This window comes from Lithobates pipiens, unplaced genomic scaffold (assembly GCF_037356315.1).
Source record: "Lithobates pipiens isolate NorthernLeopardFrog02 unplaced genomic scaffold, aLitPip1_a1.2 Scaffold_18, whole genome shotgun sequence".
NCBI classification, from domain to species: Eukaryota; Metazoa; Chordata; class Amphibia; order Anura; family Ranidae; genus Lithobates; species Lithobates pipiens.
The window spans coordinates 346,680,491-346,705,765 of record NW_027507758.1 but is presented as its reverse complement, the minus strand read 5'-3'; the positions used below and the strand labels follow the sequence as shown (position 1 = coordinate 346,705,765).

The following is a 25,275-nucleotide window of genomic DNA, read 5'->3' as shown; positions in this document are numbered from 1 at the left end:
ATTCCAGAGCTTCCTCCCATTCCCCGTCCTCGATAGGTCCCACCGCCCTTTCCCAGCGAGGTTTAAGTCCATAAGCTATTTTAGTTACTGGGGTGGAAAGCAGATTGTAGAAGGCTGAAATTAGTTTTTGAGGATCAGTGTTTTTGATGATTGCCATAGCGACATTTGAAGTGGGCTTAGGGGGGGGGGGGGGCAACGGGAATTGAGTGCGGATTGCATGTTTGACTTGCAGATATCTAAAAAACATATGATTGGGAAGATTGTACTCCACTTGGAGTGTGTGGAAGGTTTTTAGAGTCCCATTGGTAAGTAAATGTTGGAGATAGAAGATTCCATAGGTGGACCAGCAATCTACATCAGGAATTTGCAAGAATTCAGGTAGGACCTTGTTGTGCCATAACGGGGTGAAGTCGTTATATTGGGGAATCTCTAGTTTAGCGGAGGCGATGTCCCATATGCGTCTATATTGACGCAGCAGGGCCAGTTCACCAGTCCTCAAATCAGTATTTCCGGTGTTTATTGTTATCGCATAAATAGGGTCTTTAGTGCATCTGGCCCACTTGGGGCACATCAGCTGGAGGAACCGCTCCCTGTCTGTCTTGTCAATGTGGTATAGTTGTGATAATTGGGACGAAATATAGTATAGGTTGAAATCTGGTAGTGCCATACCTCCCAGGTCAGGTGGGTTTTTTAGCGTCTGCCATGCCAGTTTGTGTCTGTTAGGACCCCATACGAAAGATTTGAGGAGAGCTTCTAGAGTCTTGAAGTATTTCAAAGGTAAGTATGTCGGGGAGTGCCACATCACATATAATACTTTGGGAAGTAGAACCATTTTAATTAAGTTTATTCTGCCCCACACCCCCAGTGGCAAACGAGCCCAGGTCCTCAGCTTAGTTTTTACATAGGACGTGAGGGGTTCAATATTGAGACGTACAAAGTCTGTCGACATTCTGGATACATGGATCCCAAGATATTTGATGGTACTAACTCTCTGAAGTGGCAGACTGGCCTGTGACTCGGTTGGTGGGAAACTGTCTATTGGTAATATTTGCGATTTCTCCCTGTTAATTTTTAAACCAGAGAAGGTCCCAAATTGTTCGATTGTATGCAGTGCCACCCGCAAGGAGGAACCCGGATCTGCTAGGTATAAAAGGGTGTCATCCGCGTACATACTAATTTTTTCAATCAGATTACCTGAGCATAGTCCCTTGATTTCTGGATTATTCCGGATGGATATGGCTAGCGGCTCAGCAGCCAGGGCGTATAACAACGGCGAGAGAGGGCAGCCCTGCCTTGTGCCCCTGGTGAGGTCAAACTGCTCGGAGGGCCATCCATTCGCCATTACCCTGGCTGTGGGCGACTGATACATCAATTGTACCCATTTGATGAATTTAGGGCCGAAGCCATACCCCTCCAGACATTTCCATAAGTACTCCCATTCCACCGAGTCAAAGGCTTTCGCCGTGTCTAAAGTCACCACCACCCTAGATCCTGCCTCCATGTGTGTAGCCTGTAGGTTGATGAACAATTTGCGTAGGTTAAAGGATGTGTTGCGACCCAGCATGAATCCCGCCTGGTCGACATGTATTAAGGACAGGATAACTTTGTTCAATCTCAAGGATAGTACCTTGGCGAGAACTTTTATGTCTACCTGGAGTAGGGAGATTGGACGATATGATTCCGGATATCCCGGGTCTTTCCCTGGTTTGGGAATGAGCACTATTACTGCCTCTCTCATGGATGGTGGTAAGGAAAAGGTTTCAAACAGGTGGTTGTATAGCGTGAGCAGTTTCGGGGTAAGTAGTTCACTGTACTGAGAATAGAACTCGATTGGGAGACCGTCTGAACCAGGGGATTTGGATCTGGCAAAGCTGGCTATGGCCATGGCTATTTCGTCTGTAGTGAGGGGCGCCTCAAGAAGGTCAAGCTGGTCTGTTGTCAGTTGAGGGAGGGTAATGCTACGTAAGAAGGCCGTTCTCTGGTCCGTTGGGTCTGTAGTCATTGTCTTGTATAAATCTGCAAAGAAGTGTCTAAATCTAGCAGTCACTCTTTGGGGATCTGTTATCTGATGGCCCTCCGGCCCATGTAGCGTGATGACCACTGGGGGTCTATCCTCACTATGTACCAGGTAAGCCAGCAGCTTGCCTGCCTTTTCCCCATGCTCAAAGAATTTCTGCTTCGTGAAAAACAGTTTTTGTCTGGCCTTTGTAAACTGGAGTTGAGTTGCCACTCTGGATTGCAGCTTGAGTCGAGCAGCTATCTCTGGGGTAGGATTAATGGCATACTCCTGTTCCGTGGAACTTAGTTCTGCTAGCGCCCTGTCAAAGACATCTGCGGATTTTGTCTTAATTACATTTATGTGGGAGGCAAGGGTCGCGCGCGCGCGCGTATAGTTTGAATGAGTCCCAAATCGCCGCAATAGAGGCAGTTTGGTCATTGTCCGCAAAGTATTGTTGCCATAGGTTCGGGAGCTCGTCATCATCCGGTAACAGGGACAACCAAAATGGGTTTAGGCGCCAGGGCTTATGGGGTTTACCCACGGGGATGCTCAGCGAGGTCCAGTAAGGGCTGTGAGCAACTAATGTTTTTAAGCAGTAGTCATATATATTATGATCGACTGCTATGTACAGCAGATAAAAAGACTACTTTAAATTAATCTACAAAAATATATATTAGGCATGGCCAAACTGTTAAGACGCGATTCATATGAACAAATCTAAACTCACTTAGCCATTAGTGGAACCCTGAACAACTAGGTGATAAACAAGAGAATTACTTCTTAGAGTACAAAACCTCCTCAGTAAAGGCCATAGCCACATACCTGAAATACCACTGAGAACAACCATTTTTTGTGCCTTCAGATGCCATCTCATTTAGGATGATATACTTACAAATGAGAATGTCTTTCTATAGTAACAAATAATCATGTTCCTAAAAAATTCCTTATGTCTTTAAAATCACAGGTTCAAAAGACCCAAAGAAACTAAAATGGGGTAACAAGCAATTTTTAGGATTACTTCAGGACAAGTATTCTCAAACTTACATTCTTTTGAACAATTTAAGGTAGTCACATAACTAAAAAGAAACTTGTCACAACAAAAATAATTTGAGATGCCAATGCGGATTTGCTTTTAAAAAGGTAAACTTGGAACAAGTATGCAACACAAGTTGGAGTTCCCAATATGCATACCTGTTTAAAGGCATTAATGCATTAAGTTGTAACCATGTATTAGGTTGTAACCAAGCACCATTTTGCACTATCACACACGGTATTTTGAGTTGTTACTTGTCTCCGAAGTTTTGTAATCATTTAACCTCTCTGGCGGTAATCCCGAGTCTGGCTCGGGTTAGGATTTTACTATCATAAGTGGTAACCCCAAATCAGGAATCGCATCGCTGGATACAGGGAGAGGTTACTTACCTTGTCCCCTGGATCCAGCGATGTCCTCCACGCTGTGTGATTGAGCTGTCCTCTGCTCGATTCACACAGTGCCCGAATGCTGCCGAGCTCCGTTCCCTAGGACGTTACGGCGCACGGGAGCGAAGATCGGCGCCAAATTCAAAAAAGTTAAAATACACAAAACACACACAGTACTGTAATACTGTATAAAAAAATTACACACCCACTTTGTCCCTAGTGGTCTGTGCAGTGCCCTGCATACACTTTTATATTATAAATACTGTTTTTTCTGTCTGGCATTTGGAGATTGTCCATAGCAACCAAAAAGTGTCCCTTTATGTCAAAAGTGATTTTAGACCAACTAGAAAACAGCGATAATAAATTAGAATCACTTGCAGAATTGAGCAATAGCGATTTGTGGGGAAATTTGTCAAACACTAAATCTAATGACAGCGACAATTCTGCAAATGAGCAAATTTCTGTGTTTTTGGATTTGATTACATTATTGAATAATTTTTATTATTATTTATTATATTATAAACTTTATCATACCCGGGATGTCTGCTAGACTCTGGTTTGAACAGATTTAAGAGAGTTATTCCTAAGAATTACAGGAGTATAATATAAAACGCCAAATTTCCATGCAAAATAATTGTACCGCTTTCAGCACCTAAAACCAGAATGAATCATACCGCCAGGGAGGTTAATTATGGATTTTATCGATTTTCACAAAAGTAGATGGCTTTACAAAACTTGATGGTTTTTCAGTATTTTCAGCACTGATCTGGAAAGATGCAGGTAGTTAAACAGCACAATTAAGACCTCTTTAGCATAAGGGTCTTACTCGGAGGCTAGCTCCTGTCAAACTGGTTGTGGGAATGATGTTACCTTACTTTGCTGAAGCAAAATAATTCCCAGGCACCGTTTTTGCACAGATAGAAGACCACCAGTAATACCCAGGCACCAGGTTCATACCAAAAGCACACACCAGAAGACCACCAGCACACCTCAAAGTTCATATGTTCAATCGTGGATAGATAGAAGCATTGAAAAACCACACCTCTGACAGGTGTGTGTGATTATGTAACAGATTAAGGCACGCCAATGCGTTTTGTTGTCAATGAACGTCAGGGGATTGGATTGCTCCAATTCCCTGACAATGTTGATTGCCAAAGAAATGGGTTGGGTAGGACTTAACCAAATGCTGGCTTTCAATGCTCTCTCTATCCATGAACATGTGAATTTCATTAAGGTGTGCCAGGGTATGCCTTTTGTCTGCAAAAGGAATGCAACTCTCCCGGTGATCTGCTACACAAATACTATAAGATCTCTTTCAGTTTAGAGATCATGGAGATCTGGTAAAAAAAAAAGGTACCCAGCGCAGAAAGTTTTTTTTTGGTAAATACAACAGAGCTATAGCAAGGAAATCAGAGAAACACAGGTTCTGCACTATGCTTGCCACGTGATTCACAGAATGTTCACCCAGGATTCATACAGTTTTCCAATTTAATCCAATTAGAAAAAAAGCCTGGAAGACCCTGCACATTGCCTTTCAAGGGGTGAAGTCACGTATGACTGCCTTGATGCTCCATGAGCAGATGTCTAGCATCGTGAGCCACTCACATCCTAAATTTCTTAAAGTCTGGGAACCTTGGATTTCCTATGAGTTTCTCTCACTCCAACCAGCTTGTTCAGGCCTTCTCTGACTGCTTCCAGTGGCATATCTGAGTCAAAGTTCTTTTTCTTTCCCTTTTCTCATCCCTTCTCTAGATTCTGTCTTTTCTTCTTCCTACCTTCCTTCTGGATCTTCTTTGCGTTCTTAGACTCCATCCTTTGGGGTTGGTCTCAGGAAGTAGGTTGTGGTGTATAGGCTTTTTCCCTTCCCTTTCACCTTAATTATCCTTGAATATCATCCCAATCGCATGAAGGTTTAACTATGATTGTTATGTTTATTCCTTTTGGATTCATCTGTAATACCTGATCATTCCTTAGCCCCCCCCGAGTGAGCGACCTACATGCTTGCTTTTGATTACATCGGGGGTTATTTAAGAAATGCAAATCCACTTTGCACTATAAGTGCAAAGTGCACATGAAATTGCACTGGAAGTGCAGTTACTGTAGATCCGAGAGGGGACATGCAAGGAAAATAAACAGCATTTTAGCTTGCACATCATTGGATGATAAAATCAGCAGAGCTTCCCCTCATTTAAGACCTACCCCTCAGATTAACAGTGACTGCACTTCCAAGTGCACTTTCAGTACAATTTGTAGTGCAAAGTGGATTTCCCTTTTCGAAAATAACCCCCATTGTGTCTTAAAAACAATACATAGATTGATACGGAAAAAGTAGTTGATGCTTGGAATAGTCTTGCCGCAGAGGTAGCGAGTCAGTCAACAGTTAAGTGGATGCAAACATTCTTGGGACAAACACAGGTGTATATTTATATAAAAAAACAAAAAAAAAAAAAACAGATTTGTAAATTCAAAAAATAATAATAAATAATTGCCTGCACTTTTTTTAATTAGCAAATTCAATGTTTGAAAAAACTAAAACAAAAATCAAAACCTTAATTCTACTTTGACACCGATTTAAATTTTCTTAGCATTGCAACTTACTAAAGTACCAAGCCATTAATCAAACGTCAATATGTTAAAAAATAGAATTGAATGGGAAACTACTCCATCAAGGCGGTCACTTTAAGTCTGGTCTCTCTCTTAATATGACATTGCAGTTATAGCACATCAGCAAGCACTCTCATCCAAAAATAAATACTACTTGCATCACAAGATACATGACAAGAAGCAGATTTACAGATGCAAGAAATGCAGTTAATAATTCATATCAAGATCTTTAAAAGAGGTATTCCTTGAATATGAATTTTACATATAGCTCTAGCAATTGGACAACATTGATAAAGGGAAAAACAAATTCACAACTACTGCTTAAAGAAAATAAGAACACATTCTCCTTGCCTTTGATTTAATTCTTTCAATTTGCTGTTCCACCTCTTCAATATCCTCAGTGTTTTCCAGACGTTCGTAATGTACATTTCTTGTACCTTTAATTAAGTTTAAAGGAAGGGCGGACATCCCATAAGCCTAGAAGAGGAGACAACATTTACCAGGACTTTTAAAAACTTTTTTTTTTTTTTTATATACAACAGATGGGCAAAGACGAATTTTAAACCCATTGCGGGAATTTGATTAAATGTGGACTTATTCAGTTTTAAGTTGGTAACCAATGCACCGATTTAAATAATTTCTACATGCTTGTCAACATTTCCATTCTAGTCATAATCATTAGGTACCAAAGCTAATAAACTTAATATGTTTAACTACATAGGGTAAAAATAATGGCTTTGTTTTGGATTGCTGTTTGATGTTGAATTTAGACCACAGACAACCTGACATTTAGAGCTAGTACTTTCTGATGCAACTTCGCAATCACACTGGTCCTTCAAAGATTGCATGCTGTTCAGAGCCTCAGGCAGCAAAGCAGTGCAACACAACGTTACTTCCTCCTTTAAACCCCATTCATTTTGTAGGGGCTCAAATCACACCACAAAAAAGGTATCTGTTTTTGGTATTGGAGCATTTGCATGACTATGCTCACTCGAGAAAATGCTTAGTATCGGCACCAATACCGATGCAACTCTAATTACGTCCACACTAAAATGTGAAAAAAAAATATGTAAATATAAAACACCATTCATCAAGTAGAAACATTAGCTTGCAGAAAGATCAACACAAAGTCTATAATGTAAACTTGCATAACAAATGCAGCACTTCAAGTGAAACTCTGGGCCAAACGAAGTATGCCGCTCATTAACATGTGAGGCCGCTGGATGTGCTGTATAAATTGTATGTAGCTGAGGCTATATACAGCATACGGGATGTGACATCAGCCTGCCTCTCTGACTCAGAGGATGCTCTGTATTCATTGCGAGAATACATAGCTTTCTATGAATGGCTAAGCACTGATCAGATACACTCTATTGTGTTCTGAGTATAAGACAAGTCTTGGCTCAAACCCAGAACACAGCGCGGTGTGCTGTATGTTCTGTTAGTGCGGGACATAGTTTGTTTGGCCCAAATGAACTATGTACAGTGTATCAAGCGGTGGTGGTGGAGAATGGGATCAGTGGCAGCAGTGGTGGTGGGGGATGGGATCAGTGGCAGCAGTGGTGGTGGGGGATGGGATCAGTGGCAGCAGTGGTGGTGGGGGATGGGATCAGTGGCAGCAGTGGTGGTGGGGGATGGGATTAGTGGTAGGGGGGATTGAATGGGATGAGTGGCAGAGGTGGTGGTTGGGGGGGGGGGATTGGATGGGATGAGTGGTAGTGGTGGGGGGCATTGGATGAAATGAGTGGCAGCGGTGGGGGGAGGATGGGATCAGTGGAAGGGGTGGTGGTTGCGGGATGGGATCAGTGGTCATGCCATTGTGGAGATGTGGGGGGGCGGTGGATCAGTGGCAGCACTGGTCACGGTGGTGTGGCGGGGTGGATCAGTAGCAGCAGTGGTGGTGTGGTGTGGGGGGTATCAGTGGTGGTGGTGGAAAATCAGTGGCAGTAGTGGTGGTGTATCAGTCGCATTAGTGGTGGTGGTGTGGGGGGATTTAGTGGCAGTAATGGTGGTGGGGAGTATCAGTGGCAGTAATGGTGGTGGGGGTATTAGTGGCAGTAGTGGGGTGGGGGGGAATCAGTGGCAGTAGTGGGGTATGGGGGGATCACTAGCAGTGTTGATATTGAGGGATGGGATCAGGGCTACTTGCTTACAGATAACTCGCAGTTCACTTGGTTCCCCCCCATGCTAGGTTTTGTTTGGGCTGGCAGAGAGGATGGGCGGGGCCTGTGAGTACCTGCGAGTGTGGGCAGAAAGGATGGGCGGAGCGGACGGAGACCGTCCAGTGTGCCCGTAAGTGTGGTCGGGGACTGTGCCTGGGAGGGCAGAGAGGATGGGCGGAGCCTTGCAGTGTGGCTGTGAGTGCAGGCGGAGAAGATGGGTGGAGCGGGGCGAGGACTGTATGCCCCTTGAATGAATCTCCCGGGTGGCGGTGGACCCCCCTACAGTGGTGGAACTCAAGGGCCCAGTCGTAAGTACGACTGCTGTGACCCTGGTAATTCCGCCGTTGTAGGGGAGGTACTAGAGCCGGCTGGGTGCTCCAGCTTAATACACCAACACAAGTAAGACATGTGGAAGATGCCAGAGCCTTTAAAGAAGGAAGGATAAGATGAAGACTGTGGATGGGGGGGGGGGTGTGAAATGCAGAGGTCAGAGTTTAAGAGTGGTGAAAGTGAGGATAGGGGATCCAGAGGTAACCAGTCGTGGAAGAAGGCTGAACTGGGCACTGTGTAACACCCTCAACCCCTCACCCCGAAACTCTGCACTCTGTACATTATGCACGCCTGGCATTAATTGCCCCTTCTACTGTTCGTGAAATCTGACCACTCACTATTTGGAACAGAGAATCTTCGGTTTGGCAGCACACCCACACAGAAAGTAAGGAATCAAGTCTTTCTTGAAGCATACATATTAAAAGCACTGGATGGGTACCAACTTCTGTGGTTTTGACAAAGCACTTCTATAGTGTGAAACGTGCCAAGCTACCTGCATTTCCCCTGTCTGTACCTGCCCAGTGCTTTTAATATTTATGCTTCAATAAAGACTATACTTTCCTTTCTGTGCAGGTGTGCTGCCGACCCAAAGATTTTGTGTTTCACGTTTTCTGCTGCAGTGGCAGGGCGTGCACCCCACCTCACAGAAGCAACATTGGAGTGTTACTGTTTGCATCACCTGTGAGCAGCAATCTCTTTCTCACACTCACTATTTGATGCGGTTTGATGGGTTTCTGTGGGGTAGGGGGAGAGTTTTTTTGAGAAGTCGTGGTTGAATTCCTGCACCTATTTTCTGAGGAAAAAAAAAAGCCCTGCATATACACACACACACACAGTATCTCACGAAAGTGAGTACACCCCTGACGTTTTTAATTATTTTTATTATATCTTTTCATGTGACAGCACTGAAGAAATGACACTTTGCTACAAGGTAAAGTAGTGAGTGTACAGCTTGTATAACAATGTAAATTTGCTGTCCCCTCAAAATAACCCACAGAGCCATTAATGTCAAAACCACTGGCAACAAAAGTGAGCACACCCCAAGTAAAAATGTCCAAATTGGGCCCAAAGTGTCAATATTTTGTGTGGCCACCATTATTTTCCAGCACTGCCTTAACTCTCTTGGCCATGGAGTTCACCAGAGCTTCACACATTGCCACTGGAGTCCTCTTCCACTCCTCCATGACATCACAGAACTGGTGCATGTTAGAGACCTTGCGCTCCTCCACCTTCCATTTGAGGATGCCCCACAGATTGCTCAATAGGGTTTAGGTCTGGAGATATACTTGGCCAGTCCATCACCTTAACCCTCAGCTTCTTTAGCAAGGCAGTGGTCATCTTGGATGGGCGTTTGGGGTTGTTATGTTTGAATACTGCCCTGTGGCACAGTCTCTGAAGGGAGGGGATCATTCTCTGCTTCAGTAGGTCACAGTACATGTTGGTATTCATGGTCCCCTCAATAAACCGCAGCTCTCCAGTGCCGGCAGCACTCATGCAGCCCCAGACTATGACACTCCGCCCACCATGCTTGACTGTAGACAAGACATACTTGTCTTTGTACTCCTCACCTGGTTGCCGCCACACACGCTTGACACCATCTAAACCAAATAAGTTTATCTAGGTCTCATCAGACCACAGGACATAGTTCCAGTAATCCATGTCCTTAGTCTGCTTGTCTTTAGCAAACTGTTTGCTGGCTTTTTTGCGCATCATCTTCATCAAGAGGCTTCCTTCTGGGAGGAAAGCCATGTAGACCAATTTGATGCAGTGTGCGGTGTATGGTCTGGGAAATGACAGGTTGACCCCCAATCTTTTCAACCTCTAGAGCAATGCTGGCAGCACTTATATGTCTACTTCTAAGACAACCTCTGGATACGACGCTGAGCACGTGCATTCAACTTCTTTGGTCGACCATGGCTGGGCCTGTCCTGATTGTAACCTGTGCTGTTAAACCGCTGTATGGTCCTTGGCCACCATGCTGCAGCTCAGTTTCAGGGTCTAGGCAATCTTCTTATAGCCTAGGCCATCGTTATGTAGAGCAAAGATTCTTTTTTCAGATCCTCAGAGAGTTCTTTGCCAAGAGGTGCAATGTTGACTCTCCAGTGACCAGTATGAGAGAGTGAGAGTGATAACACCAAATTTAACACACTGGCTCCCCATTCACACCTGATAACTTGTAACACTAACGAGTCACATGACACTGGGGAGGGAAAATGGCTAGTGGAGCCCAATTTGGTCATTTTCACTTAGGGGTGTACTCACTTTTGTTGCCAGTGGTTTAGACATTAATGGCTGCGTGTTGAGTTATTTTGAGGGAACAGTAAATTTGCACTGTTATACAAGCTGTACACTCACTACTTTACATTGTAGTAAAGTGTCATTTCTTTAGTGTTGTCACATAAAAAGATATAATAAAATATTTACAAAAATGTGAGGGATGTACTCATTTTTGTGAGATACTGTATTTTTAGAAGGGAGTTAGCAAATTTCTTCCCTGGTTGGTTTATTACATATAGGAGCAGAAATTAGGCAAATTATACATCACTTACCATGCATCTAAATTAGTAGACACTCTTGGCTAACTATTTACAGATAGGGATTGCCTTGAAAACTACTTTTTTTTTTTTTCCCAAATGATACTGTTTTCCCCAAATAAGGTTGATAATCCAATGTCTAACTAGCTTCATAATGAAGAAACATAAAAAGTATACATGGAAAGAGAAAAAGGATTGTAATGTCTGCTTGTAAGTCAAATCTTTATCTGTGGAATGACGGATACATTTCAGTATTTCAACTAATGAGATGATATTTTTTTTATAAACATCTGTATACATGAATGCATTTAAACATCTGCTACACCATGCAAAGTAAATTTAGATTCTGTATTACCAAAAAGAAACAGGAACACTGAGGCGTGCAATAGTAAATTAACGGTCAGGCAGTCACTGGGCGGTCATATAATTACATATAGAGAAAACTTTTCCTTTGTGGTAACACAAACAATTTCCCCTGAAGACACAGTGGTAAATAATCTCCATGTGTGCTTTAAACAATCAAAATCATACCATGTACCCTCGAAGAAAGCCTGCTGGTGAAACACGTCAGGGTGGCATAGTATCTTTTCCATGAGGAGCCCCTGCCAATACAGCAAAGCTAGATTTTTCCAATTAATGGCGACATTGACTCCACTAAGGAACTTTTCTAAAAATCCACATGGGGCGAGAATGTTCCCATTCAGACTTTTGTTAATTTTATATCACATACAGTGACTCTGGTGAGCTTTTATCACATTTGGTCTATACACAAATTCTTGGAAGCTCCTGTAATGGCTTTCTACAAAATATTCATTAGATGTCAATGTTTCCCTGTTTCCATTTGGACTTTGCATGATGCAATATACACTGGTTGGCATTACATGCAGCATAAGTTTAACACCTGCACTTTTGCACCTATACATGACTCCATTGTGCCAAGGATACACATAGTGTCCACATGTATATTGCAGGAACAGTTTGACTTTTAGCCTTATTATCAACATAATATTTCACATTCTGATATATGGATTGTTCTTGCTGAAACTACAGGTCTCAAGAATTGTAGTATACACTGAACTCTTAGACCAGAGTTCCAATCCTAGGGTTTCTCTAGAGGTTCCTTGAGCAATTTCTGCCTCTTAGATACGTTCCCACTTACACCACTGACCTTTTTAGCTATCTATAAGGGAGAAATTCTTATCACTGACCATTACACTAATGTATCATGAATTGTAGATATAGTATGTTTTATGCAGGTGTTCCCTGAGACAGGAAAGTTATTTCAAGGGTGCGTCTGTGTTGAAAATGTTGAGCGGTTGACACATCTATAGGCACTGATGCATGATTTAAACAGATCCATGATCATGCTTTTTGGTGGTCAATTGGCAATGTTTGTATACATAAAGATCCTAGATCTCAATTTGTTGTTTACTTTATATATTTAAAAATGAGTGGTTGCTGTGGACAGCTTATTTTTCAGCCTACAGTAGGTTTTGAAACATGAGGTCCTATTAAAGAAGACGTAAATCCTAACTAGATGACATTTAGTTTGCTAAAGCACTGTGCATTCAAGCAATCGCAATGATTTTTCTTTTTCTTCAAACTGGCTTGAAATTACATTATGTTAAAAATTATATGAGATTTTAACGATTGGGTTTACATATATTTCAACATTAGACTAAAATGGCCTATTAAACGGCTGTCTACACCTGTGCTAAAAAGCGGCCATAATCTCACACGCAATATTTGATTTTTAAAAGCTAAATTGCATTTGGAATAGATATTATTTTGATCAGGCAGAAGGAACACTTGGCTTTCGTATGGCAAGTTAATAACAAATTGACCAGCGGTAATGCCAAGTGACCAGTTTAAGATTTCTTTTTAGCTCCAAAAACAAAACCCATGTAATAAAACAAAATGTTCCCTCATAGTTCTATGCAGAACATGTATGACAGCCAGAATAATAAGCTTTGATATAACAATACTGCCAAGAATGTGAAACGCATGGAAATGTGATTAGGAAGCAGTCCCTGCATTCATCTCGTCATTTCAGAAGTATTACTTCACAAGGACATAGTGAACTGTTCTTAGCTAGGTATACAGTAGTACATTTTAGGCCGTTCCATCACAGGATGTTGGACTTTTCATACAGAAAATTAGGAGCGGGTAATAAAGGCCAAATTTTTAGAGCAAAAAAAAAAAAGTGTTGGCTAGTGTTTCAGGGATTTAAATCTTTCTGTAACAGAATGTAGAAGTATGGCATGCTCAGATTTAGCTGTAGACTGGCATGTACAAAAAAAAGGCCGAATCTGAATGAGAATCAAAAATTCAAAATTAGATTCACATTAATAAATTATTTTTTTCACAGGAAACCTACCACAGCGAACAAAGAAACTCCATTTGTACAATACAATAGTTGACTAAATTGTTATATGCAGCACAATTGTTTGATAAAAGTTTAAGGGTCCTTTCACACGGGGCGGATCAGTTCTGATCCGCCCCGTGGATGTCCGTTTGCTCAGCGGGGATCACTCCGCCGATCCCCGCTGAGCAGGGAGATGACAGGTCTGTCTCCGCACACTGTGCAGGGACGGACCTGTCACAGCGCCGCTCTCCCCTATGGGAGATCGGATGACGACGGACCGCAGTGCCCGTCGTCATCCGATCCGATCCGCAGACGGATGGAAAAATAGCTTTTTCCTCCGTCACACTTTTTCGGATCGGAGCGGGTCGGATGTCAGCGGACATGTCACCGCTGACATCCGACGCTCCATAGAGCTCTATGGAGCACCCGTTCAGGTCCGCCTGAAAAACTGACAGGCGGGCCTGAACGGGACGTTAGTGTGAAAGGGGCCTAAGTGTCTAGCAATCAAAGTAGATAAAGCACAAACATTTAAAAAAAAAAATGGCTGGCAGAAGTAACAGGAAGATCTCAAAGATGTTCTGTGTATCCTTAATACAATACATTGTAGGCATTCTGTAGTTCAAGGTAGCAGGTGATAAGGAAAACAGGCTCAAATGGCCCAAGGTTTCTTCACAAGGGTCTCTATACCTTTTGGAGATACAGTACTGTGCAAAAGTCTTAGGCAGGTGTGAAGAAACGCTGTAAATAAAAGAATGCGTTCAAAAATATATATTTTAATGGTTTATTTTTTGCAATTTACAAAATGCAAAGTGAGCAAAATCAAAATGTAAATCAAATAAATTTTTGATGTGACTACCCTTTGGTTTCAAACCAGCATTCATTCTTACTCCTGTACAAAGTAAGCGATTTTGTATGATTACAGTCGTGTGTATTAACTAATTATACCAAGCAGTTGCTAATGATCATCAATTTCATAAGTAGGTTGAAACACAGCCATTAAGTGAAACAAACAGCTGTGTAGGAGTCTTAAAACTGGGAGAAGAACAGTCAAACTCTGCTAAAAAGGTGAGGTTGTGATAGACCGTATCATGTTACAGCTCACACACCATGGCTAGACTGAGCGCATAGCAACAGACACAAGGTTACAATGTATCAGCAAGGACTCAAAGAAGATGTCAAAGCTGACTGGGATGTCAAGATGTGCTGTTCAAGCTCTTTAAAAGAATCACAAAGAAACTGCAATGTTGAAGACTGTAGACTTCGTGATTGGCCAAGGAAACTTAATGCAGCAGATGAAAGACACATCAAACTTACTTCCCTTCAATATCGGAACAAGTCAAGCAATTCCATTAGCACAAAACTGACAGAAAACCGAGCAACCCAGGTAAACCCATCTACTGTCCGGAGAAGTCTGGCCAGAAGTGATTTTCATGAAAGAATTGCAGCCAACTATACCTCGGACGTAGAAAAAAGGATAAGCAACTTAACTATGCAGGAAAACCTAGAAAATGGGAGTGCAGAAAAATGTCAGCAGGTTCTCTGGACTGATAAGTTAAAATTTGAAATATTTGGCTATAGTAGGAGGCAGTTTGTTCACTAAAGGGCTGGAAAGTGGCACAATAACGAGTGCCTGGAGGCAACAGTAAAGCATGGTGAAAGTTCCGTGCAAGTTTTGAGCTGCATTTCTGCAAGAGAGTTGGAGATTTGGTCAGGATCAATGGTGTCCTCAATTCTGAGAAATACAGGCACTTATGCATCATGCCATACCATCAGGGAGGCATGTGATTGGCCCCAAATGTATTCTGCAGTAGGACAATGACCCCAAGCGGTCAGTGTTATTAAAGAGGAAGTAAACCCTGATGGGTTTACTTCCTCTGATTCCCTGCAAAGGTAAAGCATAATGGACTACTATGCATCGCATAGTAGTCCATTATGTGTCACTTACCTGACACAGGAGCCAGTGAAGTCACCGCTGTCCCCTTGTGTACTGAGCCTCCATCTTCTTGGTGGGTCTCGCCGCTCCGGCGCGGTCATTCGACGGAGCCCCGATGACGTCACTCCCGCACATGCGCACGGGAGCCGCCACTCGCGGCATTTCGCCGTTAACAGCGGCACGCTCAGTGCGTTGCTGTCTATGGCGCATGCACCGTAGACAGCGGTGCCTGTCTTTTGGCAAATATCTCCTAAACTGTGTAGGTTTAGGAGATATTTCTTGGACCTACAGGTAAGCCTTAATCTAGGCTTACCTGTAGGTCAAAGTGGTTTGTAAGGGTTTACAACTACTTTAAGAGCTCTATCTTTAGCGTATAGAAGAACAAGGAGTCCTGGAAGTGATGGTTTGACCCCGCAGAGCCCTGATCTCATCATCATAGAATCTGTCTGGGATTAAAGAGACAGGGGTATTTAAGGCAGCCTACATAGACAAGAGATCTATGGTTAGTTCTCCAAGATGTTTGGAACAACCTACCTGCCAAGTTCCTTAAAAAAAAAGTGCAAGTGTACCTAGAAGAATTTATGCCATTTTGAAGGCAAAGAGTAGTCACACCAAATATTGATTTGATTTTGATTTAAATTCTGATCATTTACTTGACATTTTGTTAATTATTAAAAATAAACTATTAACATTTCTATTTCTAAAAGCATTTTACATTTACAGCATTTTTTCCCACTTGCTTAAAACATTTGCACAGTAGTGCATGTTAACCAAAATGATGGCGGTGTTAGGCTAAATCCCATTAAAGTAAAAAAAAAAAAAAGAAAAAAAAAGAAAAAAAAAAACACACATGCCACGGTTGCAATGCTTTGTGGCAAAAAAAAAAAATTCAGTCGCATTCGGTGGGCAAACATGATCCATTTCAAGGAATGGGAGAGAACGGCTCTGAAAAGCAGTTCACCATATATCACTTTTCAGAGGGGGCTGCAATGTTTCTTGCAATTAAAAGCTTAACCTGACCGTACCTTGATTTCAGTTTTGATTGCATAAAAACAACCACAAAAAAACAAAGAGTTAAGATTATGTTTCAGTTGTTCTATTCAATGCTAGCTATATGCACAGTAATTAAACTAAGGGGTCATAAACCCCATTTATTTCTTTAAATAACAAACATGTCATACTTACCTCCACTGTGCAGTTCGTTCTGCACAGAGTGGCCCCAATCCCGGACTTCTGGGGTCCCCCAGCAGCACTGGTAGCTCCTCCTCGCATCAAGTGTCTGCGTTGGAGAATGCTCTCTTAAGGTGAACACTCATGCGGGCGTGCTCTCAGGTCCTGCATCTGTGTACATTCACACAGAATACAGGACTCGGCCCCACCCCCTCGATACCTGCATCATTGGATTTGATTGACAGCAGCGGGAGCCAATGGCTGCGCTGCTATTAATCTATCCAATTATGTCTACGCCCAGGGAACGAATGAGCTCAGGTGAGTAAAACGCATAGGATGCATTATAGGTGAAAAAATACGGGGCTTTACAACCATAGTGGCATTTAGTAAGACTAATAATTATATGATTTTGACAGTCTGAAAAAAGAGGGAAATCCATTGGGGTCTGTAATAAAAAGCATAATAAAGCAGGGGTAAGGGTGAAAGCCCTGAAATGCAAACTTTGAAAAAAGTGGCAGCATTCATATTTCTATGCGGACAGGTTTCTTTTAACAGATTTTTGGGAACAGCCAGTAAAACAAAAGTACCCCCAAAAAGTTTGTAAGTCTAAATTGTGCAAAGAACTACAGTTCTGAAAATTTAAATTCGCAGCAGCATCTGCTGTCAAAATCTGGTGTGGCAGCATGCTGAGAGACCATAATTCTATGGTCTAACTCAGTCCACCAATCCTTACACATTGGGAAAGGGATCTCGCTCTTTACAAAGATGTGGTAACCAAGGACTTTTATTTTACTACTTGGAAGCCATTTCCATTTTACTTGCAAATCCACTTTAAAAGGTGTTTAAAGCTGAACTCCAGCACAAAGACTGTGCTCTCAAAGCCTTTGCAAACCCAGTCAATACATTATAAAGTAACCAGGAAAACTCTGTGCTGCACAAAAGGCAGAGCTGTGAGACAAACCCAGCAGGCCCACTCACTACAGGCTTCCTCCAGAAAATTTGAGGAAGGACAGATACCAGACCACTCCCCACTCTGCAAAAAGAGAGCATAGAAGCTACTGGTCTTTATTACAGGAAGCTTCTGCACAGAGGTGACGTTTGTATTATTGCACAGACCTGGAAGCATTACAAAAAGCACACCAAGATTCCTGTAAGAATACATATGCCTTTTATATTTAGACAAGATTTTCTTATACCGGAGTTCAGATTTATGTGTTGCATCATCTGTGGCCTCTTGTTTCAGACCTAGGTAGGTTGTAATATCTTTCACTGAACAGCAGCAGAACACATGGAAACTCAGTCTGAGAGTTAGCACAGAATAAACAGATAAGTGCATGCAACTCAAATCAGATTTTTAGAGATGTTTTCTGTAAGAAGTACTATAAACCATACGTCCATGGTGTTCAATTCAATGGTAGCACAGTTTGCTTTGAATTACACATAATGCAGCATCTGTAAATTTGAACAAGGAAATTCTCAAGGCCAAAAGAGAAGCCTATTTATTGTATAAAACTGACGCTAACCTTGGATACTTAAAACTTAAAACTACTGCACTGTGCCTTAAGACACTGAGCCGCACGACAATAAGGGCACTAAAAATGACAAATCCTTGTTTAGATTTAAACAGTTTAAACAGTAAAGATGCATAACTGTGAAAGGGAGTTAAATAATAAATACATTCAAAATGTTATAATAAAAATATTGCAATAGTGACATACCAAAAAAATAAAAATAAATAAATAGCCCCCTTTTTATGTCTAACGGTGGAGAAAAATATATACACAAGCAAAAGACATGATCAAGTGGATACATTGAACACCACTGCCCCCTAGTGAATATTCTTATAATAAAATACCATCATCTTACATAGCCTCATTTTTACATATCTGGATGTTATTCTACAGCAAAAAGGAACAAACAGATTCAGAAAAGGCTTACAATAAATTAAAATGCATGAAGTGAGTCGGATAAATGTAGCGATTAGTGTTTAGCATTGCCTATTCCTAAAAGTCATGATGACTGTCATTTCAGTGGTGTCACGTAAGATAAAACATTAAAAGGATTTTATATCTGATGCTGACAAGCCCTTCTGAATTTGTGAATACAGCTGCTGATGCTTCAACGAGTTTGTTTTAAGTGGAAAAGAAATAAACTTCAAAAGGTACCAATGGTCCTCGGAAACGTTAAAAGAGAACACCAGACAAATAACATGAGTGAATAGTTTATACAGGTGTCTTCTTTTAGTTTCAGATGTATTAGCAACAGAGTGCTCAGAATACCCCAATGTCACTGCAGTGACAGAGATCATAGAAGTGCACACTGGTACATTGGGGGTGATTGGCGAGGCATACTTTGATGCAGTGGCAAGTGAAATGGGGGCATGTGGGAGAGGTGGTGAGAGCATTGGGAATAAAATGGGCCAGGCGTACTGGCATGAATAGGAGTTGGTGCAGGAGGACAATGAGAGTCAACTGAGGCGGTAAAAGTGTGCAGGAAAATGGTCAGCGTGAAGGTGCAGTGTTGGGGATGTTTCAGGCATGGTGGTGAAAAGGTAAGTGCAGACGCAATGTTGCTAGTGCAGTGATGCTGAGGGTGGGGGTGGTTGCAGGCCTGGTGAGATAGTATCTCTGAAAAAAAAGAATGGTCAGCTGTAGCTCCAAATGTAGTCCTCCTAGACAGCAGCAGAGGGTGGTTGACGGGGTAATGTGTGAGCTGCCTGGCTTGAAATTACAAGATTACAGTACCAGTATATGTCAAAACAAAAGTTGGGGGAGGAGGTTGTGTGAACGGTTGGGCCAGAAACTACAAGAACATGTCCCATAGTAACACAGACTAACCTGCGGCAGAAAATGCTGTGTATATGCTGTGGATATGCTTGGTGCCAAATGGGTATGGAAGGCGCTAGTCCACATTTAAGCACTGATGCTGCCATGCATGCATATTATGCAATGAAACCATCCAGTCGCTACCAGTGTATGCCCACTACCTGGCATTTAGTGAACAGAAATATTAATTCCCTCTAAAATGCAGCAATCTTTGCAGATACCAGCAATCAGTTCCCAGAACAGGAAGTCTTCCCATCATGAATAACTTTTTCTGTAAATAATGTACTATTGATGGGAGACTTCCTCTTCTAGTAGCAGATTACTGACATGTTCAGGGAGAACTAGAGTTTGGAGGAGATCAACATCACTGTCACTAAATGTTGAGTCTGGGGCCTGCTTTCTAAACATGGGCAGTAAAGCACTGTTGACTTTCATGGGGCCAGGAGACATTTCGTTCAATAATGTTTATTGGTTTTAACAGGTAAGATAACAAGGTATAGTCAAAAAGAAATAGTTTGAAGAGTAAAAATATGTACAGGCCAACACAGCCTGATAAGCAGCATAACGACAGATTGCATATTCTGGGAATACAGTAGGTGTTATACAATAGAAGAAAACTAAATAATTTTGGAATACCCTGCGCTTGGACTACAAATATGTGAATAAGTATATAAGCTGCTCCCCTCAAAAGTGCAAAGGAACTTGACTTTGTGAGTTGTGGGTTGTGAAATGGTAAAGGGGCGCTACAAAAAAATTGTAACAATAAAGTGCTCTAGTGTTTAATACTGCAGGTATCTTATTATTTAATACATACTGCAATATACATTAAATACATATAAGTATTCAGCTCAAAAAAAGTGAACATATAAAACAAATAAACAAATTTTCCATAGAAAATAGTGAAACTGGAGTAGGTGTAAATCGTGTATCCCGTCACCACTTCGGAAAAATGGACAACCACAGCACCCAGTGAAATTATGGTAAGTAGCCTACTCACCAACTCACCTTGACCCCTTTATTTAAAAAAAGTAAGGTCAGGTGAAGCTTTAGCAGGTTTAGGAAACTGCCAACCTTGATGGAGAAACTTCTGCTTAGAGGTGTAACAGTGATATTGTTTCAATCCATGTTTGCTCAAGAAAAAATAGAGAGAACTGGACCATGGCATAATAAAGTTTTATTTAAAATAACATAAAAACAAAAAACAGCCAAATTGCCTCTTACTTTAAAAGTGCCATAACCTCCCTAAAGGGAGCACGCTGTGGATTGTGGGGGTCCCTCCACCGCTTTGACTATTTAACGCTGTCATAAGTCCCCATTTAACCACTTACTGCCTGCCATATAGCAGAATGACGTCGGCAAAGTGGTTTCAATACCCTGACTGGGTGTCATATGACGTCCTCAGGATATTAAGTCGCTGCGCACCCCCGGGGCGCATTGGGGCGATCGTTGTTGCAGTGTATCAGTCTGACACCCTGCAACACCAATCTAGGTAAAGAGTCTGACGGAGACTCTTTACCACGTGATCAGCCATGCCCAATCGTGGCTGATTACGATGTAAATAGGAAGAGCCGGTGATCGGCTTTTCCTTACTCGCGTCTGACACAAGTAGAGGAGAGCCGATCAGCGGCTCTCCGGACTGGGGGGGGTCTGCGCTGATTGTTTATCAGCGCAGCACCCCCTCGGATCCCGCCCAGGACCACCATCATGCCGCCCAGGACCACCAGGATGGTCATCCACACTGGACCACCAGGTATACCCACCCTAGACCACCAGTGAAATGCACATCTGCCCAGGCAGCTGCCAATCAGTGCCCACTGACAATGCTTACCAGTGCCACCAAGGATGCCCATCAGTGCCGTGTACCATTGCCATGTATCAATGCCCATAAGTACCACCTATCAGTGCCCACCATAAGTACCCATATCTGTTCAGCCTTCCAGTGTCCATCAATGTCGCCTATCAGTGCCCACTTGTGCCACCCATGAGTGTCCACCAGTGCCGCCTATCAATGCCCATCAGTGCTGCATATCAGTGCCACCCATCAGTGCCACCTACCAGTGCCTGTCGGTGTCTGTCAGTGCCTGCTTATTGGTGCCACCTCATTGGTGCCGCCTTATCAGTGCCCATCAGTGAAAGAGAAAACTTACTTATTTACTAAATTTTATGACAGAAACAAAAGCAAAACTATTTTTGTTTCAACATTTTTGGTCTTTTTATTTATTTCATTTGGGTACAGTGTAGCATGACCGCGCAATTGTCATTCAAAATGCAACAGCACTGAAAGCTCAAAATTGTCCTGGACAGGAAGGTGTATACGTGCCCTATATTATAGTGGTTAAAGAAGGTAGGGTGGTATGTGAAACAATTCAATGAACTATGCTAAGACCTGGGACAAGAGCACCAGTGTAGTTGATTAGGAGTGCATTTGGGTAGCTCAGGGCAGCGGAGATCATAAGCCAATATTCCTTACATAAACCAGTATGCATTATAGGATTCAAGACCAGTCATGTATTGTATATATAGCTATGGACCAGGGGAAGGTGAGCAGGGGGAAGTGGAGGATAGAAAAGTGGTTCTAGAGAGAGAGAGAAAGGTAAGGTGATAGAAAGGGTGGGGTAGGGCGAGTCAGGTGGGTCACCCAGAGTAAGAGTCATTGTGAGGAGTGGTCTCCTGGGTATAGAGGTATAGGACAGTATTTGGCACAGGGTTCCGAGTTCAAAGACATGGGTTTTGTCTTGTATAAATAATACTTACCATCTTCTCCTGCGCCATAATCTAGGAGATTTTGTGCTTCACTGCTGAGATTGGGACTGAGGTTATTTCCCAGTGTGATGCTATTGCAATTTTGGTTCCTAAGAGAATGAAGAGCAATGCGTGTGCATATCTATCTACTTTCTCCACGTTGTGGTTAAGGAGTGTTATGTCTGGGGTTTGGGGAACCTGTGTAGTCGTTACCTTGCATATCATCAGAGAGAAAAATTTTATTCCAAAGGCTTCTTATTCGTAGACAGGTCCACCATATGTGGAACATTGTGCATTCTCTAAATCACAGCAGGGACTCATCTGGGTAGATTCTGGCGAGGAGAGAGGGAACCCTGTACTACAGTGTAAGTATTTTGAGGTTAGCCTCAAGCAAGGAAATATTTAATATACCTTTAATGGAACGTTGGAAGCAGGCATGCCATTTACCCTGATCCCATTCTATATTAAGGTCGTTTTCCCATGTTTGGGCATAGGAAGGTTTGGACAGAGATGCAGCCAAGGAAGGGTAAATGATTGATATCCCTCCCTCTGATCTGTGATGTTCGAGCACCATGATTTCTAGGTCATGACCCCAGTAGGCTCTGGCTTGTTTGGCCAGGTCAATTGAAGAAAATGAAGTATTTGTGTATATCTGAACCTTTCAGAAGTAGGCATCTCTAGTTTGCTTGTGCAGAATGTAAGTGAAATGGGGCCTGCAGAAGTAAAGAAGTTCCCTATTCTAAGTAAACCTTTGCTGAGTCACCAGCTAAAGGCTAGGATGTTCATTCCTGGAGGAAAATTGCGATTGTGGAACAAATGTGAGATTAATGAGGGATGTTTGTGCATCTAGTCGCATAGGGGCAGTGAGTGGGATAGGGTGGGGGCTAGGATGGGAGGTCTGGATTTAGTGGGGGACCGCAATAGGAAGTCGATTGTGTGGAGGAGAACAGCTTGCCTCTCCATTGTCACCTAGTCAGGCTTCAAGTCCCGTGAGTATACGATAGAGATCTGCTTGATAGTACCACCAAATGTTGGGGAAGGCGAGTCCTCCCTGCGTTTTAAGTCTAAACAGAATATTTTTTAGGGCACTTCCTGCCTTTAGGTCCCCAGATAAATGTCAGAATGTTGAATTGGAGATTATGCAGTTGTGATTTCCTGATTGGGATGGATAGAGATCTGAAAAAGATATAATAGGCATCGGAGGAGCGGCATTTTGATAGTGTTAATGCGGCCTAGCCATAATAGGTTATGTTTAGCCCAAGTAGAGAGGTCTGACGTCAGTTTGTGGAAAATGGCTGGGTAGAAGAGTATAATGAGTCAATCTTGGAGGTTAAGTATACACCTAGATACGGGATATAGGTTGAGCACCAGGTAAATGGGAAGTGGACCTGTAAATTTCCAAGTAAATTTGAGGGAATCGTGATATTTAGTGCTAAGGATTTTGATACATTAACCTGGAGACCGGAGGCATTCCCAAATTTACCAAGTAAAGAGAAAATGTTGGGAGGCGAGATTAGAGGGGAGGTAACAAATAATAGGAAGTCATCTGCAAACAAAGCGCATTTGTGCTCAAGGCCCACAGAGTACTCCTTTAATGTCAGGGTGGGTTCTGATCGCGATGGCCAAGGTCTCGATAGCTATAGCAAATAGGAGGGGGGAAAGCGGGGAGCCTTGCTTGATGCCTTTTTTGATGTTCAGCAGTTCTGAATAGCAGCCCCGGAGTCTTAACTGTGCACTTGGATTAGAGTACAGAGAGTGGAGTGTTCCCAGAAAGTTGGGGCCAAGGCCCCATCTTTCCAGTACGTTGAACAGATCAGGTCACTTTATGGATATAGTAAGCGATACAAGATTAGCTAAAATTTGTCAGGATTTTTAGATCGTTGTTAAGGAGATTGGGTGGTAGTTGGTAACCACGCTTGGATCTTTGCCAGGTTTAGGAATGATAGATGCATGCTAAATTTAGGGCTTTATCCAGGGGATAAGTGAATTAAAGAAACTGACCATATAGGGGTCTAGTGAATTGGCAAATTGTTTTATAATAACAGACAGAAAAGCTGTCAGGACCTGGCGTTGAGTTTTGTTTGAGATATTTTATCACCTCCATGACTTCCATTTCAGTTATCAGTTTGTCTAGGAGATCAGAGTGTTCTGCTTATAGTATGTGTATGTGTGCTTGATTTCTGATCTCTGTACAGAGTTGTGTAGAAGTCATGGAACAACTGCATGATGCGTCGTGGGTTCTGTGTCAGTTCTCCCGCCTGTGTACGTATTTTGGGAAAAGCCTTGGACTGGGGTTTAGGGGATAGTTTAGCTGCTATTTGGCACCAATCTTATCCTTCTAAGAATAGAACCGGGCTCCCGACCATCTGAGGTATTTCTCCCCTTCTGTGGTTAGGGCTGGTTTAAGGTTGTCTGGGCCGATTCAAGGTCTAAGGACTCTCTAGTGGGGTCGCATTTATGGGCTTTGCTTAATGAGTGGAACTCTGAAGTGAGTTTAATGATTGTCCTGCATTCCCTTTTGAGTTGAGAGGTGGTTTGTATAATCTTCCCTCGTCACTGCCTTATGAGCAGAGTACAGGGTTTCTGGGGATATGGAGTCGATATCGTTAAGTAGAAAATATTCTTGAATGTCTTTTGCAAGAATTGTGCATTGGACTGGGTTGCTTAAAAAACCCTTGTTGAGGCACCATGTGAATTTTTTATTTGAAATTACTTTTATTGAAAGTTTTCATATAGTACAACATAATGAAACAAGTACGGGTAGTAATGAACTACATGTTGTGGTTTAACATCCAAAAGAAAGGAAAGGAATAAATAAAAGAAAAAAGAAAGGAAGGAGAAAAAAAAAAAAAAAAGGGAAATGCGTTTACAAGTGTAAATTCAGCTTTCTACCTCTGATTTCGTATTCACATCTTTATGATGTTAGCTCAATTGTTTAAGTTAAAATACAACTATTACAATTAAGTGGGAGGTGCAACCATAACTTTCAGCGACCTCTTTCTGGCTCCCCCGGCACCCCAACTGGGATCACGCTGTGACGGGGGGGCATCTAGAGCATCACCAGACAACAACTGCCACATTATCAAGCAATCTCAGTAGGTATTATTTCTTGTACCACTCTGTCCAGCACTTCCATTGTTGGTCAAATTTCTTGCCACAAGAGTTTCTTAGAGCTAACAATCTTTCATAGTG

At 42.3% G+C, this 25,275-nt stretch overlaps 1 protein-coding gene across 1 annotated transcript in view; it reads right to left on the bottom strand.

The window, feature by feature from the left end:
* LMBRD1 (LMBR1 domain containing 1) overlaps positions 1–25,275 on the bottom strand; it is a 340,404-nt gene that overhangs the window by 62,607 nt on the left and 252,522 nt on the right. Inside the window, exon 8 of the mRNA XM_077487418.1 lies at positions 6,374–6,499. Coding sequence (XP_077343544.1) covers positions 6,374–6,499 — 126 coding nt within the window. The remainder of the gene's footprint in view (positions 1–6,373; positions 6,500–25,275) is intronic.